At 41.9% G+C, this 18,970-nt stretch overlaps 1 protein-coding gene across 1 annotated transcript; it reads left to right on the top strand.

The window, feature by feature from the left end:
- The first annotated feature begins 279 nt into the window (after window positions 1–279).
- C1QTNF8 (C1q and TNF related 8) lies at window positions 280–17,454 on the top strand. Its single transcript, XM_048867976.2, has 3 exons — window positions 280–519; window positions 12,429–12,669; window positions 14,054–17,454. Exons 2-3 carry the CDS (start codon window positions 12,444–12,446, stop codon window positions 14,599–14,601), a joined length of 774 nt encoding a protein of 257 aa, XP_048723933.1. The 5' UTR covers window positions 280–519; window positions 12,429–12,443; the 3' UTR covers window positions 14,602–17,454.
- The last annotated feature ends 1,516 nt before the right edge of the window (window positions 17,455–18,970 follow it).

The raw sequence follows: 18,970 nt of genomic DNA, 5'->3' as shown, positions 1-18,970 counted from the left end.
CTTTCTCCTTTTCTCACCACTGCATCTGATGTGTAAAAGACAGGGCTGCTTTTCTTTTTTTCCCCCTGAGAAGATGCTGAGTCCACCAAAAGATAATCGGTTTCATGTGTTTCTAGCACTTTCATCTTCTCTCCGGCCACGAGGGCCGATTGTCAGTTTGTTTTGTTTTTGTTTTTTTAAAATTCTTCATCTCTATTATTGTGAGAGGAGCTGTGCAGCCTGACAGACTTCCTCCAAATGCCGAGAAGGCAACAGCAAAACAAGAAAGCAGGAGCCCAATCCAGCACAATTGGATGAAAACAAGTAGCAAAGAAAAATCACTTGCAAACTGTCTGCGCTGTAGCTGCTGAGTTTCATAAGAAGTTGGACTGACACTCACTGTTTCCTTTGGACACCGGCAAGGAAGTTGCCGCAACAGAAGCCACCAGACCAACAGCTGAATGAACAGGGGCTTTCATATTATGAAGCTCACTAGGCAACAACAAGAAAACTAAGGAGAAGGGGATTTTGAGTCACAAGGTAAGTTAAATGGATCTACACAGATGGCAAAACAGTACTGATCTGGAGTCAGAACTGTTCCCAACCAGCGGCTGCAGGTTGTTCTCGTGAGTCACTATAAAGGGATGGCTGTGCCTCACTTTCTGCTTGCTGCCACATGCAAAATAAGTGAAAGGAAGCGCATGGGCTTTCCAGAATGTCACTGAACTGGCTCTGATTTGTTCCCACTTAACGCTCATTGTTTCATTAGTCACCACAGACACTGAGGCATGAATATATTTTGTACTATTGTCTGGTGTGGGGTAAGTGGTGGAAGAGTCACCATGACCCTGTTGTATACAACCAGGGCCCCTGCTCTGTGATGCTTGCCATTATTTCTGAAAGCCTCCTGAGCTATGGTGACCTTCAGCTGTATTAGTCTGCAGATCAACTCTCTGCTAGAACAGATGTGATGGAGGAAAGAAGGGGGAGACAGGCAGGGAAACAACATGGACTCAACAGTTTTGATTGTGCTTTTTTTCTTAGCCTCAGCCAGGAATCAATGGTGGTGCCAGAGTGGCTCAGGGGACAGAGATATCGTAATCAGTTATTAATTGTTATTATTATTATGATTGTTAGTCACAGTAGTGTAGGTCGCATGGATTGAAAGAGGGACCCGCCGGTCATATTGGACTCAGCATCCACTCTCAGCTCTTTCACAGGTAGGATGAGTGTGGCAATTTGAAACGGGGTATTTGTGCCGTTCTGCTGTGACACGTCAATCTGTGCTGTGAAAACATTTTAGTTGCTGAAAAAAGCAAACAAACCCTCCAAACAATTTCAGCCTTTAGCTGAAACCAAGAAAGTCCAAAGATCAGGTGACTCATTGCTGGTGAGTCACTGAGACAAACGATATTTCCACCAGAAGAGTGCAAAGGAGCATGAGACACAGTCAGTTAATTTGCTTCATCTGGGCAATTGCCCTGCATATTATTTCACTGTAACTTGTCTCCTCTCTCCACAAAGCAGGGCTGAATCATTGTCTGGACATGCTGCGAAAATGGGATTCCTTTCAAGGGCCCGCCTAGTAAAAAAGCATGGCCATTTCCAATCCATGGCAATCATCCTGGCAAGTAGGGACTCTGGATGCACATGCCAAATCCCGCTCAGGGGAAAGATGAACTAGAAAGGGATTTTTATTTCTTTAGTAAGAAAGAGTAACTGTTTACCATCCCAAATTATTCGTGAACCAGAGGGCAACTGACACCTGCTTTAAAACCATGGTTTAAAACCCCAGGTGCTACTCCCCAGATCACAGTGGAGTTACGTCTGCTTACACTGGATCTGAATTAGTGATATAAATATAGTAACAGAATAATTCTATCCCTTTTTATTAGGAATTGGATTAAAAACTTGTTGAGTGGCAAAGTTTGAATCAAAACTTTTGTGTAGCCCATTTAAAAGGACGGACCAGCCAGCCAGTGAGCTTGGGTCTAATCTGAGCTTCTGCAGTGATAAGATCCAGTTCAAAACAAGCCCAGCTTTTGGAGTGTACAAGTCTAGGGGTTTGCTTCAGGCTCTTAGAAGCTCTTTTTGTATGTATCGGCATGTATTCATACAAAGCGAGGAAGCTATAAGCAGCAGCATTAAAAGGATTTCAGCCAATTTAGATTCTGCTCGCAATGCTAGGGAATCCTCTTCAGATTAATTCCAAAATGTTTTGAAAACAGCGTGAACAGAGGAAGCTACCAGTGGGTCATCTGCACTAGGCAATGAATAACGTAGGTATTTCGAACCACATTGCCTTTTTGAATCTAACTCTTCCTCTTCATGAATTTGCAAGTCAATTCATGGCTGCGAGAATGTTAATTACTACTCAGCGTGTGCTATAGTTTCTAAGAATGGCTGCCCACCCATTTCACCATGAGCCATTGCAGGGAGAAGAAATTGCTCAGCTGTTTGGACTTGTAGACCTTGTAGTGCTAACAGCTCTGGAGAGTGGCAAGGCCTTTGCATAATAAATCATCCAAGAAGAAACTTTAGCTCCTCCAGCAAAATCAGATTACTTCCAAGATGGAGTCTAGTGTTCACAGTGTAACAGCCTTAAAGTTCTTTGCTTCCAGCCATTTCCACCACCAGGAGCGGGGAACATGTTAGCCAACATTGAAGACTTCCCAGAAGGTAATAAAGGTAAAGCAGAAGGCACGTTTCTGCTACTAGAGGGGGCTCCATCCTCGGATCAATTCAAAAGCCTGCAGTACAACAAAAATCGCGGTGTGTTTTCCAGCTATACCATACAAAAGGGATCTTTACCTTAAATCAGCTACTGGGTTTTAGTTGAGGATGTTTATCCTCAGTGAATTGGGCAGTGGCTTAAGCTGCTCTGTAAGTTAAAGGAAAGGTAATCTTAGAACGGCGTTTTTAAGTGACCAGGACAAATCCTAGGAATAAAAGGAAAGGACTATATTAGCAGAAATTTAAACAGACATCCTGTGACTCAAGAATAGATATACCTACTTACCTGGCCTTCATCAAGCGCCTCCCAGTTATGAATGAATTTTATCCTCACAACCCCTGTGTGAGCAAATAAAATATTATCCCAACTTTACAGATGGAAAACTGAGGCACAGGATAGATTAAGTGTTGGCCAAGGTCACACAAAGTCTGTGCCAGAACTAGGAATTTAACCCACATCTCCAGAATACTATGTCCCTACCCACAAGGCATATTGCCTTTTGTATAAACTAAAGAGATTCCCTTTCCCCAGGCTGACTTGCCTTCAGCTTGTAGAGAAACCAAACTGAATGGTCAGACTGGAGGAGTGTGAGTTGTTCATTAACCCCCCTTTCCTTGCATGTCATTCACTTTATTATTATTATTTTTAAATCTATGTTCAGACAGACTCTAGCACCATATATACCATTCTCCAGCAACCCACCTCACCCCAGTGACCAGTCAGCTGGGCGATGTTTTAAATGTAACGAGCTGGGACATGTAAAAGCCAACTGCCCCAAGAACCCCAACAGACTACAGATCATTGCACTGGAATCACACCAGAGGCCCTCAGGCCCAGATGCCTCCCAGATACCCTCAGAGTGGAGGGAAACTGTGAGTGTGGGTGGGAAGAAGGTCACGTGTCAAGGTTCCTCCCCACTCTGAACTCTAGGGTACAGATGTGGGGACCTGCATGAAAGACCCCCTAAGCTTATTCTTACCAGCTTAGGTTAAAAACTTCCCCAAGGTACAAACTTTGCCTTGTCCTTGAACCGTATGCTGCCACAACTAAACGTTTTAAACAAAGAAAAGGAAAGAGCCCCCTTGGAGACGTCTTCCCCAAAATATCCCCCCAAACTCTACACCCCCTTTCCTGGGGAAGGCTTGATAATAATCCTCACCAATTGGTACAGGTGAACACAGACCCAAACCCTTGGATCTTAAGAACAATGAAAAATCAATCAGGTTCTTAAAAGAAGAATTTTAATTAAAGAAAAGGTAAAAGAATCACCTCTGTAAAATCAGGATGGTAAATACCTTACAGGGTAATCAGATTCAAAACATGGAGAATCCCTCTAGGCAAAACCTTAAGTTACAAAAAGACACAAAAATAGGAATATACATTCCCTCCAGCACAGCTTATTTTACCAGCCATTAAACAAAAGAAAATCTAACGCATTTTCTAGTTAGATTACTTACTAACTTAACAGGAGTTGGAAGGCTTGCATTTCTGATCTGTTCCCGGCAAAAGCATCACACAGACAGACCAAACCCTTTGTCCCTTCCCCCCTCCAGATTTGAAAGAATCTTGTCCCCTCATTGGCCATTTTGGGTCAGGTGCCAGTGGGGTTACTTTAGCTTCTTAACCCTTTACAGGTGAAAGGGTTTTGCCTCTGGCCAGGAGGGATTTTATAGCACTGTGTACAGAAAGGTGGTTACCCTTCCCTTTATATTTATAAAAAGAAAAGGAGTACTTGTGGCATCTTAGAGACTAACCAATTTATTTGAGCATAAGCTTTCGTGAACTACAGCTCACTTAATCGGATGCATACTGTGGAAAGTGTAGAAGATCTTTTATACACACAAAGCATGAAAAAATACCTCCCCCCACCCCACTCTCCTGCTGGCAATAGCTTATCTAAAGTGATCACTCTCCTTACAATGTGTATGATAATCAAGTTGGGCCATTTCCAGCACAAATCCAGGTTTCCTCACCACCCCCCCAACAACACACACACAAACCCACTCTCCTGCTGGTAATAGCTTATCTAAAGTGACCACTCTCCTTACAATGTGTATGATAATCAAGGTGGGCCATTTCCAGCACAAATCCGGGGTTTAACAAGAACGTCTGGGGGTGGGGTAGGAAAAAACAAGGGGAAATAGGTTACCTTGCATAATGACTTAGCCACTCCCAGTCTCTATTCAAGCCTAAGTTAATTGTATCCAATTTGCAAATGAATTCCAATTCAACAGTTTCTCGCTGGAGTCTGGATTTGAAGTTTTTTTGTTGAAGAATTGCAACTTTCATGTCTGTAACTGCGTGACCAGAGAGATTGAAGTGTTCTCCGACTGGTTTATGAATGTTATAATTCTTGACATCTGATTTGCGTCCATTTATTCTTTTACGTAGAGACTGTCCAGTTTGACCAATGTACATGACAGAGGGGCATTGCTGGCACATGATGGCATAAATCACATTGGTGGATGTGCAGGTGAACGAGCCTCTGATAGTGTGGCTGATGTTATTAGGCCCTGTGATGGTGTCCCCTGAATAGATATGTGGGCACAGTTGGCAACGGGCTTTGTTGCAAGGATAGGTTCCTGGTTTAGTGGTTCTGTTGTGTGGTATGTGGTTGCTGGTGAGTATTTGCTTCATTATGTCACGGCTAACCTGGTGGCTGAACTTTGTGACTTTGTTCTTACCCATAACTATTTTACATTTGGGGACAATGTATACCTTCAGATCAGCGGCACTGCTATGGGTACCTGCATGGCCCCACAGTATGCCAACATTTTTATGGCTGACTTAGAACAACGCTTCCTCAGCTCTCGTCCCCTAACGCCCCTACTCTACTTGCGCTATATTGATTACATCTTCATCATCTGGACCCATGGAAAAGAAGCCCTTGAGGAATTCCACCATGATTTCAACAATTTCCATCCCACCATCAACCTCAGCCTGGTCCAGTCCACACAAGAGATCCACTTCCTGGACACTACAGTGCTAATAAACGATGGTCACATAAACACCACCCTATACCGGAAACCTACTGACCACTATTCCTACCTACATGCCTCCAGCTTTCACCCTGACCACACCATACGATCCATCGTCTACAGTCAAGCTCTGCGATACAACCGCATTTGCTCCAACCCCTCAGACAGAGACAAACACCTACAAGATCTCTATCAAGCATTCTTACAACTACAATACCCACCTGCGGAAGTGAAGAAACAGATTGATAGAGCCAGAAGAGTTCCCAGAAGTCACCTACTACAGGACAGGCCTAACAAAGAAAATAACAGAACGCCACTAGCCATCACCTTCAGCCCCCAACTAAAACCCCTCCAACGCATTATTAGGGATCTACAACCTATCCTGAAGGATGACCCAACACTCTCACAAATCCTGGGAGACAGGCCAGTCCTTGCCTACAGACAGCCCCCCAACCTGAAGCAAATACTCACCAGCAACCACATCCCACACAACAGAACCACTAACCCAGGAACCTATCCTTGCAACAAAGCCCGTTGCCAACTGTGCCCACATATCTATTCAGGGGACACCATCACAGGGCCTAATCACATCAGCCACACTATCAGAGGCTCGTTCACCTGCACATCCACCAATGTGATATATGCCATCATGTGCCAGCAATGCCCCTCTGCCATGTACATTGGTCAAACTGGACAGTCTCTACGTAAAAGAATAAATGGACACAAATCAGATGTCAAGAATTATAACATTCATAAACCAGTCGGAGAACACTTCAATCTCTCTGGTCACGCAGTTACAGACATGAAAGTTGCAATTCTTCAACAAAAAAACTTCAAATACAGACTCCAGCGAGAAACTGTTGAATTGGAATTCATTTGCAAATTGGATACAATTAACTTAGGTTTGAATAGAGACTGGGAGTTGCTAAGTCATTATGCAAGGTAACCTATTTCCCCTTGTTTTTTCCTACCCCCCCCCAGACGTTCTTGTTAAACCCCGGATTTGTGCTGGAAATGGCCCCCCTTGATTATCATACATATTGTAAGGAGAGTGGTCACTTTAGATAAGCTATTGCCAGCAGGAGAGTGGGGTGGGGGGAGGTATTTTTTCATGCTTTGTGTGTATAAAAAGATCTTCTACACTTTCCACAGTATGCATCCAGTGAAGTGAGCTGTAGCTCATGAAAGCTTATGTTCAAATAAATTGGTTAGTCTCTAAGGTGCCACAAGTACTCCTTTTCTTTTTGCGAATACAGACTAACACGGCTGTTACTCTGAAACCTTTATATTTATGACACCCCCCTTTCCTTGCATGTCATTCACTTTATTATTATTATTTTTAAATCTATGTTCAAACAGACTCTAGCACCATATATGTGACCTTTCCCTCTAGAATCAAATGAAACAGCCAGTGTTTGTTAAAGCCAACCCAGCTGCATAAACACATTCAGTGTTCACCTTTGTTATTTGATGAGTTATACCACCTCATTCAGAGAGGAATCTGGATGCCCACTGTCATTAAATAATGATTGTCTGACACCCCCCTTATAATGTCCCACAACAATAGAAATTTAAATAGATAACAATAAAAATGCTTAAAACCCATCATTTTGGACAACGGTGAAAATTTAACTGGATAGAAATAAAAATAAACATTGATATCTGTCAAAATCATTCAAAAAATTAAATCAAACTCTGCCATGGCTATTCATACCACACCTGCTTTGCCACTGATGTAAGGGAGCTCAGTCCTCAGTAATAAGATGCGGGTTCTGTTCGCAAATGGGCACCAAAGTTTGGACACTTACACTTTTCAGAATCTGTTGAATTTGCTATATGGGAGACAGACTTTCATGAGACTGTAGTACTTCCTGCTCTGGTCTGGCAGAAATACCTTAGGAACAGAGTCTTATGTTGGTTTGACATTGTCATCCTAGTCAAAAATGCAGAGCGGGAGAGAAAAATGACCAAAAAACCGGTTTTGAAGCTATCCCCATTTAACATCCAAAGAAGTTCTATTCTGCCAATTGTAGGAGAAAATGTCAATGTTGTTTGTTTTGTTTTAATTTCCACCAGAAATTAAGCACATTAATGTTGAACTTCCTGGGTTCAGAGCAGGGCATTTGGCAGTGTTATCGGGACAGCAAGAAATTTTTCTTCTGTCATTGAAATTGCCTATTTGGAATCAGATTAGCTGAGAAATAGCATCCCCTTAAAGTAACAAAAACTCGTTAATGGAAATCTGACAGATCAAAGTATGTGGAGCTCTCGTAATGAGGAATTATCAGCGCCATCGCATACACAGTTTGGTCACGTCTACTGTCAGGGAACATGGATCTAGGTGTGGAAGGAATTAAAATGGGCAAACCTCAAAAGGTTCAGAAGTTGGGTGCTCTATGGACAAACTCAGAAAAATTCAGATACTTTTTCAGAGTTTATTTAAACCGAGGACATCTGCAAAATTGGGCTAGAAATCAGAACTGATCCCAAACCTAAAAGTCAGGATCCAAACACTTTTGAAGCTTGGGAAAATACACATTCAAATCCAAACCTTCTGATCTGGGCTTCCTGAAATGTGGGAAAGTTCAATTCCTGATGTAAATGTTGTGGGTTGGGTCCCTCTCTCCAAGAAGTCTCCCAAATACCGTTTTTCTTTGTTTGTTTTTGTTTTGCTGTATTTCTGCTTCTTTGTTTTAGGGTCCTTGAAAGTGCAGCAAAAATGAAAGAAATACATCATTTGGTAGGAAGGTTGTAACCCCCTGAACTGTATTTTGGAAAAGTCCTCCTTTGTCTTGGAGCCTCCTCCTATAGCAAGTAGCAGATAAGAATACCAGACAAATAAAAAAAAATTCCTTTTAATTCAGTTATAGGTGTTAATAACATGATGACTGTGTATGATCCCATGTCTGGGCTTTCTACTCAGTGGGACAACAGACATCTGGGGATTCTTGTTTTCATAGCAGGGAAACATTTTTCACAGCAAAGAAATAAGCTGATTTATACTTCTATTTCTGACCTGCTGCTTCGAAAATGAATCTTTCCCTAGAGGCACCATGAAGGGTGATCAAATAAGAAAGAGATCAGCTTTGCAGTCTCCGGGCATTCAGTGTTGAGCTAATATATCATTTTAGACACAAGCAAGCATGTCAGATCAGTATCAGAAAGTAGGACAAACATTCCTCTGGTACAGGATTTTGATTTATTTTCTGAAGACGCACAGACTGCCAGATCTTTATTGGAAGTGAACGTGATAACAATCAGAGTTCGTTGTTCAGAAGAAGATACACCTGCCTTCTTGTTGAGAGAAAACAGGTTATCGCCATACTTGGGACAGTAAGATCCCAATAACTGTCTTTAATAAGAAAAAAACACACAACCCTCCCCACATCTATTTCCTTCCTGGCTGTTATGGTTTTGGCTCTCTCCCGCTTTTTACATTTTTCTTTTCTTGTATTGTACCTTCTTGCCTCTTTCTCCAGGTTTCTGATTGGTTGGAAAAACCTATCTCTAGACTTACTTTTCTTCTCTTATTTTTCCCCCTCTGAATTAGGTTGCTTCCCTGTAACTCAGAGTTTGGTCTCTCTTTATTCACTCATTCTGCTTTCTAGATTTCTCCTTTTCCTTTAGTTGCTGTGTGTCTTTATACCGAATGGCTTTCAAACTTTCAAAAATTCTCTACTGTGGCTTTATTTGGTTGGTTTATTCCTCTCCCTCCATTCGCCTCTTTCCCCCCAGCTCTCTATTTTGCATCTCCTCTCCTCTCTACTAGTAACAATCTATAACCACATGCATGCTCAAAACCCCCGGTGGTCTCATCTAACTACACATGGTCCACGAGTCATTCAGATACACAGGTTTCTACCATTCAGATCTAAATCAGGTCTAAAAATTCCATCCAGAAGAGGACAGTGGTATACACACACCAAGACACAGTAGAAAACCTTGGTGAGGCCCAAACTCCACAGGTCTGAAAGAAAATGTATTTCCTGGATTCCATTGACTCATAGATTTTTAGGCCAGAAGGGACCACTGTGATCATGTAGTCTGACCTCCTGTATATAACGCAGGTTCTAGGACTCCCCTGAATTAATTCCTTTATGAACTAGAGTTGATCTTTAAAAAAAAACGTGATTGAAATATTGTCAGTGATGTTGGGATATGCTTCATGAGAACGCAAGAGCCATCAGGGGAATTTTTTCTTTAGCTTAGATCTAAGAGGTTCGGTCTATGGATGGATGATTTTCGCAGTTGACAGGGTTTTTCATAACAAAAGGAAATTCTAGCCAAATGCTTGCATTTTGACCCTTCATGGATCATGGAAGAAAATATGGACTTTGTTGATTTCCCCAATGGTGTTACAATGTGCATAGAGCCAGAACACTGCTCTTTTTCTGAGACATAAAAAAAGAAAAAAAAAAGTCACTGAGTGGATGAGTTCTCTCATTTTTTTTTGATAGCAAAACCCCCACACTTGCTAATTTGTTAGTTATAACCACCATTCTTCTGCCTAATGAGGACAGTGTATTTTAATCACGAGAGTTAATGTCTCCACATTTATGAATTTTCCATCTCTGGCCACATTAGAAATATTTTTCTTAATGAATTCTCTGATTGTCCTCAAGTAAGGTATTAAAAGCAGGCATAAAGCAGTTATGTCTCCTAAACTCAATACTTTGAGATTGAAATGACAGTCTCCTACAATATATCTCAAAGGTTACTGACTAGAAGGCCAAGGCCCTGAGAAGAGCTAAATACCTTCAACTTTCGCTGAAATTAAGTTGGCGCTGAATAATTTGTAGATCAAGTGAAGCTAATACAGATCTTTATATTGCTGAGCAAATACAGTACTGCAGTAAACTGTAGGTCAGGCCCTAAGTGAGCCTAGAAACTTGTTGCCCATAAACAGAATGTCCCCTGTGGGCCATACACCATTTAAGCACGATATACTTGGTCCAATGGGTCACCTATCTGAGGCCTGATTCCCATTTACACTAAGACCCCTTTACAATATTCTGCCCATGTAAAGGGTCCTTCAAGTGAGTGGAGCTCTAAATCACACACAGTTTAAAGGCCCTTTTGTACTGCCCGAGTGGTGTAAAGGGTCATTAGTGTAAATGAGAACCTTGTTCTGTAAAACTGATACCTAAAACCAGATTTCTGTATACTGTGAATGAAAAAAATCTTTTAAAATTATTCAAAATTTAGTGAAGGACTGTTGACCGTTCCCAAATGGATGGGTAGTTTTTTCCATGCTATTGACTAGAATTAGTTTAGCATGTTAATAAGCATTCCTCAAGTCTCTTCATGAGTCAGACAGAACAGAACAACTGAATAATAAGGATGTGTGGGTTCTGATTCTTTCCGGATGATAAATTTAAAAAAAACACCAGAGGAAAATGTCTCCTAGAAAGTGCCAGGACAGCCCTCATGAAAATTTGTTCCATATTCTCTGCACGAATCCATTCTCCAGCTGGTGAAGGCATAGTGCTTCCCAGCTCAGGAGAACCAATCTGGCTTACCATGGTTTGAAATCTACTGTGAACAGGATCTTTGTGCAGATCATGTATTTCCCATAACTGGGGCATCCATCCATCACTTCTCCCACCTTCCCCTGATAGTCTAGTAAGAATTGCTGCAGTACTAACGTGTTCATGAAGTGCCTGATCCAAAGTCTGTTGAAGTAAATTAAAGTCTTTTCTTGTATTTCAATGGATGTTGAGACTGGGGGGAAGGGGCATAATTTTTTGCAAGAAACAACTTGCAATTTCCCTGAAGTCAATGAAGACTGTGATTTTCGCCAATAAGGTGATATTTCTACTTCCATCCTTGGTAAGAAGACTGAAAGCTGTATGCTAGAAGGTCTCCTCCTATCCACTGTCTACTATATTTCCCTTCACTTCTCATTTGCAATTCAGGATTTTGGAGCTTGCCAACAATACAGTACAAAAATCAATATTAAAATTCAAGAACCAGTGTTCGTTCAAAGCAACAGTCACTTATGGCTGCATTCATTGGGGATGTTTGGCTTTCCGGTATACATATTCAGCAATGCAAATATGAAGCCTACACAGAATTCTGCAGGAAGCAACAAACCAATATAGTCATAAAAGCATAGTCTGTCTTACAGTGGTTAACTAACAGGCTGAAAGGAAGGTTATCTGGAGCAAATGGTGATTTTTTTTTTCAGTTGAAGGTTTTTCTGAAATCATAGTTTCTTTCTCTCTCTTTATTTTGGAGAGTTATGTTTGTTACATATGAGTTTGCATTATTTTTAGAATTGCAATAATTAGAGATTGTAATAGTAAATAACACCAATAATTAAATAATACATAAATAATAAATAATAAGTAATAATACTAATATCTAGTAATATTTTGTGCTTTTCATCCAAAGCCTTTGGCAAACATTGGCTCGACAATGGTTACACAGTAGGTGTGCTGTGACCAGTACTTGCGACACTAATAATCATCTCTTTGTTAGATCATGATCTCTCCAGTCTTTATGTTGTATCCATCTGTTGTCTCTTCAGACATACTTAGTTTGTAAACTCAAAGGTAGGTACTCTCTCTTTGTTGGGGGTGTACATCGCCTAGTGGAATGGGTCCCTCATCCCTGCCTAAGTGCTACACCAGTATAACATAATAAAGAAGGGAACCCTAAGGTAAGTGAATAGGTGGCCAACGGTTGCTCTGGCTTAAATCACCACATTAATCATTCCTATTACTCTCCTGCTCCAGCTGGCTCAGCTGAAGATGAGTGCTGTGCTTCTGATGCTCTTGGTATCCACTGTGAATGCCAGCACCCTACGAGAAAAGGGCTCGCTGAGACGGGAAGCCCGGCGGCTTTCATGCGTGCGATGTTGTGGGCCTTCAGAAGAGCCAGTCTCCTTCGCCTCGTCACGATCCACTAGGATGAGCAATGACCCTGCCTATTCAGTGCCCAAAGTCCAGCCCACAATAGATATCACCATCCTGAAAGGTGAGTCAAGCCCAGGACCACACTTTGTGAATTTACCATAACTTCACAAGCCATGTTCCTCCTCCAAGGTGGAAAACACCCATCTCTTAAGAACCAAAGCTGCTCAGTCTATATAGTTTATCCAAGAGAAGGACAGGAGGCAACTTGGTTACAGACCATAACTACCTATATGTGGAAAAGATGTCTGAGAGTTGACAGCTTTGTAATCTACCGGGAGATGGCTGTATGAGCTCCAATGGCAGGAAGCTAAAGCTAAACAATTCAGGCTAGAAATAAGGCATATATATTTTAATACCAAGGGTGATTACCCATTGGAACAACATATCTAGGGACATGGCAGACTCTCCATCATGTATTATCTTTGAATCAAGACTGAATAACTTTCTAAAAGATATGGTGTAGCTCAAACAGAAGTTATAAGGTTGATACAGGATGGATTGGGTGAGTTTCTACGTTATTCAGGTCAGACTAGATAGTAACAATGGTCCCTTCTGGCATTAAAACATATGAATCTATTAAACTTGGATGTTTTGTTCTGTTTCCCATCAACCACACCCATAGTTACTCCCTTCTTCTCTGCCACAGAAAGTCTGTATGTGTGTAACTGTATATATGTAAATGATATGGGTCGGGTTCATGGACCTAGGCGGTTTACACATTAAAGTCAATGGGGCTAGGATATCATCCCATGTTTTTATCCCTTTGTTTTTGCCATCCTCTCTCTTACTCACCCTAGGTAGTTGGTCACCTAAATCATAAATCACTCAGCTAAGGGGTGAAAATTCACTTTCTGCAAATATTTGTACCAAAAAACAAAAACGAGAAGAAAACATGTTGTTCCCATGAATGAAAAGAGGTATGGACATGCTAAAAACAAATTCTACATAGTGGTTACCAAAGGTTCCATGAATAATTGTTCTCACTATCCATCCTATTAACACAGATTATAGCTCAATTAATAAAAAAATTAGGACTCTAGCCTTCTCTCCCTAGCAAAATGTCCATGTGCTCTTGAATTTTATAGTTTAATCCTTCCAATAATCTGGTTGGAAATAATAATGCAAATGTAAAATTGCATACCCTAGATGATCAGAGTGGTCCCCTCTGCAGCTGAAATCTATAAATCTATAATGTATCAGAGAAAGCTATCTTATTTGTTGTGTGGTTAATATATGGAATAGGCATGCTAGCTAGCGGGTTCCTGTCAATAGTGTTCCTGAATTCAAATCTAGATGTGATTTAGTTATGATAAATATTTCTCAATGCAGCCATTGAGAAGGTGTTATTTTACCAGTTGGGATGCTGGCTATCTCCATCCAGACGTCTCTGTAGCATGTAGTGTGTGTGCATATGTTTGCAACTTAATTCCTCTTTGTGATCATAGGTGAAAAAGGTGACCTGGGAGAGAAAGGGATCACCGGAGGGGCTGGAAAGGATGGAGAACGAGGGCTACGTGGTTATAATGGACGGAAAGGTCAGAAAGGCCAGGTTGGTCCACCAGGCAATTCCTGCAAGCTGCATTATGCTGCCTTTTCAGTGGGCCGGAGAAAACCTCTCCATAGCTCTGATTATTTCCAGCATGTCACTTTTGATACGGAGTTTGTGAATCTCTACAAACACTTCAGCATGTTCACAGGGAAATTCTTCTGCTATGTGCCAGGGATCTACTTCTTAAACCTTAATGTCCACACCTGGAACTTCAAAGAGACCTACCTGCACTTAATGAAGAACAATAAGGAAGTGGCCATCCTCTATGCCCAGCCCAGTGATCGGAGCATCATGCAGAGCCAGAGTCTCATGCTAGAGCTGCAGGAAGGAGATGAGGTCTGGGTGAGAATGTTTAAACGAGAGAGGGAAAATGGCATCTATAGTGAGGAGTCTGATATTTACATCACCTTCAATGGCCATTTAATTAAACCAGCCATAGAGTAGCCAATTCTGCATCTTTGGGCTCAGTGCTTTAGTAGAGCTCCTTGGGTAGATTACTAACTCCCCTCTTTAAAAGCGCACATGTCTATGTCAACATGGAAATAAATATGCACTAAATATTTTCATGGTCTGATTGTGGCTAGCAGCCAGCTGATCTGCTTTTTGGCTTGCTAATCCTCCCAGTCAATTAGAGATATTTCTCATGCAACAATCTTAATGTGAAGGCACGGGTGTGAGCATGCGTGGGAGAGGAATGGGCACTGCTAGCTAAACGAACAGAAGTTACATGGCAGTGCCCACTTGATGAATACGTAGAAGGCCTGAGCTCTTTCTGACCCATGGGATGCTGTGCTTATTGTCAGCTAGATGGTAAAACAGAAGGACACTGTTCTGAAGTCTTCCATAGGCCTCTGGCAACATCTCTGCTAAACAGCTTGCCAAAGTCATTCAGTACATTACTTCGGTTACAAAAATGTTTTAACCTATCAGCTCTGTTTTAATGGAGTGGCCTAATCATTTTTGTACTCTGTAATTATCTGAAGATCACCTTTCAATCCCCAGCTGTCATATTAGACAAGCTAGTTAACGATTACAATGAAAGTAAAGTGTTTGCAGGTTGCTTTGCTTACAAAACATGTCTTTGTAGTTTACGATTGCTGTCTGCAGTTCCTGTCCTCCAGTTCCATTCTAGAACCATACCTTGCACTCCCCTGAAATCACTGTCACCAAAAATGACCATTTCCTAGATAAAGCTCAGAACCGGTGCTCCATCTTCCTCCTCGTTGACCTGTCAGCTGCCCTTGACATAATCAGCCAGGCTCTTCCTCTTGAAATCTTGTCCTCTCTTGGCTTCTGTGACTCAGTCTTCTCCTGGGTCTCCTCCAGCTTCTAATCACTCCTTCAGCATGTCCTTCAAAAATCTTCCTCATCTCCCCCTCTCAGTTTCTCTGGGGGTCCCACAGGGCTCTGTCCTTGGTCCCCTTCTCTTTTCCCTCTACACCTTGTCTCTGGGTCATCTCATCCACAAACACAAATTCAGTTACCATCTCTGTGTGGACGACGAGGAGATCAACCTCTACTACAGACCTGCCTGCTTCTGTCCAAATGAAAATCTTGGCCTGTCTCTCTGACGTCTCATGGACATCTAACTGTCAGCTCAAGCTCAAAGTGGCTACAACCAAGCTCGTAGTCTTCCTCCCCGCACTCCGAGCCTGTCCCGGTAAGCCCTCCCCGCTACCTCCTTTCTTGATCATTGTGGACAACGCCACCATCCTTCCTGTCACTTGGGCCTGTAACCTGGACATCATCTCTGACTCAGATCTCTCTCGAGCTTCACCTCCAGGCTCTACCTAAACCTTGCGGATTCTTTCTATGTAACAGCTCTAAGATCCAGCCTTTCCTATCCATCCACACCCCTAAAACTCTCATCCAGGCTCTTGTTCTCTGGCATCTTGAGTCCTGCAACATCTGTCTCTTAGCAATGCTCATATGCATTCAGAATGCTGCTGCAAGGATCATTTTCCTAGTTTGTTGCTCTGACCGTGTCGCTCCTCTCTTTGCATCTCTCTACTGGCTCCTGCTTCTCTATCACAACAAATATAAGCTACTTGTCTTCACTTTCAAGTCCCTTCATGGACTAGCACCCTATCTATCATCTGCCATTCAGTATCAAGATGTTGACTCCTCTCTCCCAACTGCCCACGATGCCCATCACCACCCACGTGTTGCATTTTGAAACAAGCATCTTCCTGCTCTTTCCTGTGCTGCCCCTCGCATTTGGCAGGAACTCTCCGTAACCATCCAACACCAAACATTTTCCTTCTTCAAAACTCTCCTTTTGCATGATACCTACCAAGACCATGGCAACGATTAGGCTACTGGGGTGTTGAGACCCCAGCCTATCATGTTGACCAACATAGTCTCATCGGAGTCCGCTATCTCTGTTTTCATCTGTTGTCTCTTGCCTTGCACTTAGATCGCAAGCTGTTTGGCACACGGACCATCTTTTTGTTCTGTGTTTGTACCGCACCTAGCACAACGGGGTCCTGGCCCATGTTTGGGGCTTTAAGACACTACAGTAATACAAATGATAACACATTTTCTAATAAAAAGAAAGGGCCATATTCTCCTCTCAGTTATTCCAGTCCAGCCCCACCGGTTTGGGTCAGGTTGCAGCAGGATTACAGAGCGTTAGTTGGCCCAGTGCACTTACCTTAAAACGATGCTGACTTTCTTTGCTATAATTCATGATTTTGTCCTTTTTCCTAGAATGTAATATTGCAATGACCTAAACATAACACGCCAATCCAGCATAGCGCTTAAGAAGGTACATAACTTTTATCATGTGTGTAGCTCCACTGGGATGGGTATGCTGGAGCAGGACTGATAAGGATATCGAAGAGCATTACAGTGTGTTACCTTTCCCTTTTTAATGGCAACCATCGTAAGGAGAGGCTGATTGTCAGAGTTACTGAGTACCTACCACTCCAGCTGAAGCCAGTGGCAACTGCCAGGGATCAACAATGAAAATTAGTTTACTATAATTTCTAGGCAGTCGAGAAATGATTGTATTGTGCAAAAACCTCCTTTCTGCAGGCTGCAGTGTTAGTTTCTTAATATTCACTGCACACAACAGTGAAATGCTATGTGCTAGAACCAGAAAACAGACCAAATATATATTTGTTAGTCCCTGTCCCCATACACACACCCCCTTGTGGGATGTTTGCATGGAGGATGCATTACATTATATTGTACTGTATGTCTTGCTAGGCTAGTTGTTGCTTGTTGCTGCACATCTCTTGTTACCAATCATTTAACCTGAGAATTAACTGTAATAAAGATAGTGTTTTGAACCCATTGGATCTGTTTTGCTTGCTTTTCATGGAGCAGAACTGACAATCCAGCTCTGTATTGCCAACTATGATGGTGATATTGACACCTAAGTGCTCCAGAAACTAGACCAATTTCATTTCCATAAAGGGCCATTGCCTGGTAATCATATGGGCAAACCCTGTGGATGGGAGATGTCAGGAACACATTTTCTTCACACTTTCACCATCTCGTTTATGCCCTCTTTTGCCCCCTGGATTGCAGCTGAAAGACTAATCCCAATTTTTAGTGAAGTTGCAACAGTGGTGATAACTATGCTATCCTGGTCTACATTTGAACCAGCAACATAGAGGAGTTGGAGGGGTTCCAGATCCCATTGCCGGCTCTCTAGTCCCTCTTTGCGTTGTATGCAGAAACAGCCCTAGAAATGAAATTTGGAAGACTTGTAAGCTTTGAAAAGCGCATGGAACAGAGAGTGGGTTTCCTGCAGATTATCTGTTGACCTGCAACCAGGTAAATTGTTCCTTCTAAGTACACAAAAGTCCCAGTCACCTAAATTGGGCTGTTATGCAATTTAAAAAAGGCTTCTCTAATCAGCAGCTTCCATTAGGATGGTGATAAAAGCAATAATGGCTGCATTGCTTATTTGCAGCATGCCATTTAGTATTGAAAGCACTAGTAGAGAAACCTGCTTTGAACATATAAATACAAGCGGGAAAAACTCCAACTGCGCAATACTTAAAGGTATTTTGAAGTTTCCCCAGCTATTTATCACATTTGGGGGAATTTAAAAGCTTTACATCTCTTCTGTGTCTTCTGGTCTACTTTTGAAGTAATCCCATGTGGGTAAATTTTGCAACCATAGCTTGCTGGCTGACGAGTGTCTACTGAACAAGTGATGGTGGACACAATTCCAGGGGCGAAGGCGACAGCGTGAAAAAGATTTCACAACAGCGTTTTTCACCCTCTGTAGTTCAGCATATTTACTGTACTTAAAAAGAAAAAAACCCTAAGCCTCTTTTAAAATGTCATAACCCAGCTGGTGTTATTGACAGTACATAATCCAGAACTGAGAAAACATGCCCAGAGATTGCTAATGTTCATCCACCTTGACTTTTCCAAATGCTACTTTTTACCAGGAAATGAACAGAAACGTTTGTAAATCCATAACACCTATGCACACAGTAAGAGAGGCTCTGATTATCAGTTTGACAGGGCTATTTCAAAATGTCTGAGTTGCTGATATGACCAATGTTAGCCATAGCTAAATCAATGAAGCCACATTGGTTTGAGAGACAGAATAACCCTTTAAAGGGAAAAAAAGAGATTCCAGTTTATGCAATTATTAACAAGAGAGCCTGGATGCCTGATCTGAACCTAGTTCCATTGTGTAAAAAAAAAAAAAAAAAAAAAAAAAGAGTTAGACAGGCCCTATCCTCCAGAGCTTACACTGTAAGACAGACAAAAGATAGGAGAAAAAGTATTATTCCCCATTTTACAGATAGAGAACTGAGGCACAGAGAGATTAAGTGTCTTGGCTGAG

This window comes from Caretta caretta, chromosome 10 (assembly GCF_965140235.1).
Source record: "Caretta caretta isolate rCarCar2 chromosome 10, rCarCar1.hap1, whole genome shotgun sequence".
NCBI lineage: Eukaryota > Metazoa > Chordata > Testudines > Cheloniidae > Caretta > Caretta caretta.
This window is presented reverse-complemented; position numbering and strand designations above follow the sequence as displayed.

Bases quoted from the DNA above. Each gene is read 5' to 3' on its own strand.
- C1QTNF8 (XM_048867976.2), top strand. From the start codon at position 12,444: ATGAGTGCTGTGCTTCTGATGCTCTTGGTATCCACTGTGAATGCCAGC. The intron at 12,670-14,053 runs GTGAGTCAAGCC...TTGTGATCATAG, and splicing joins AGATATCACCATCCTGAAAG to GTGAAAAAGGTGACCTGGGA.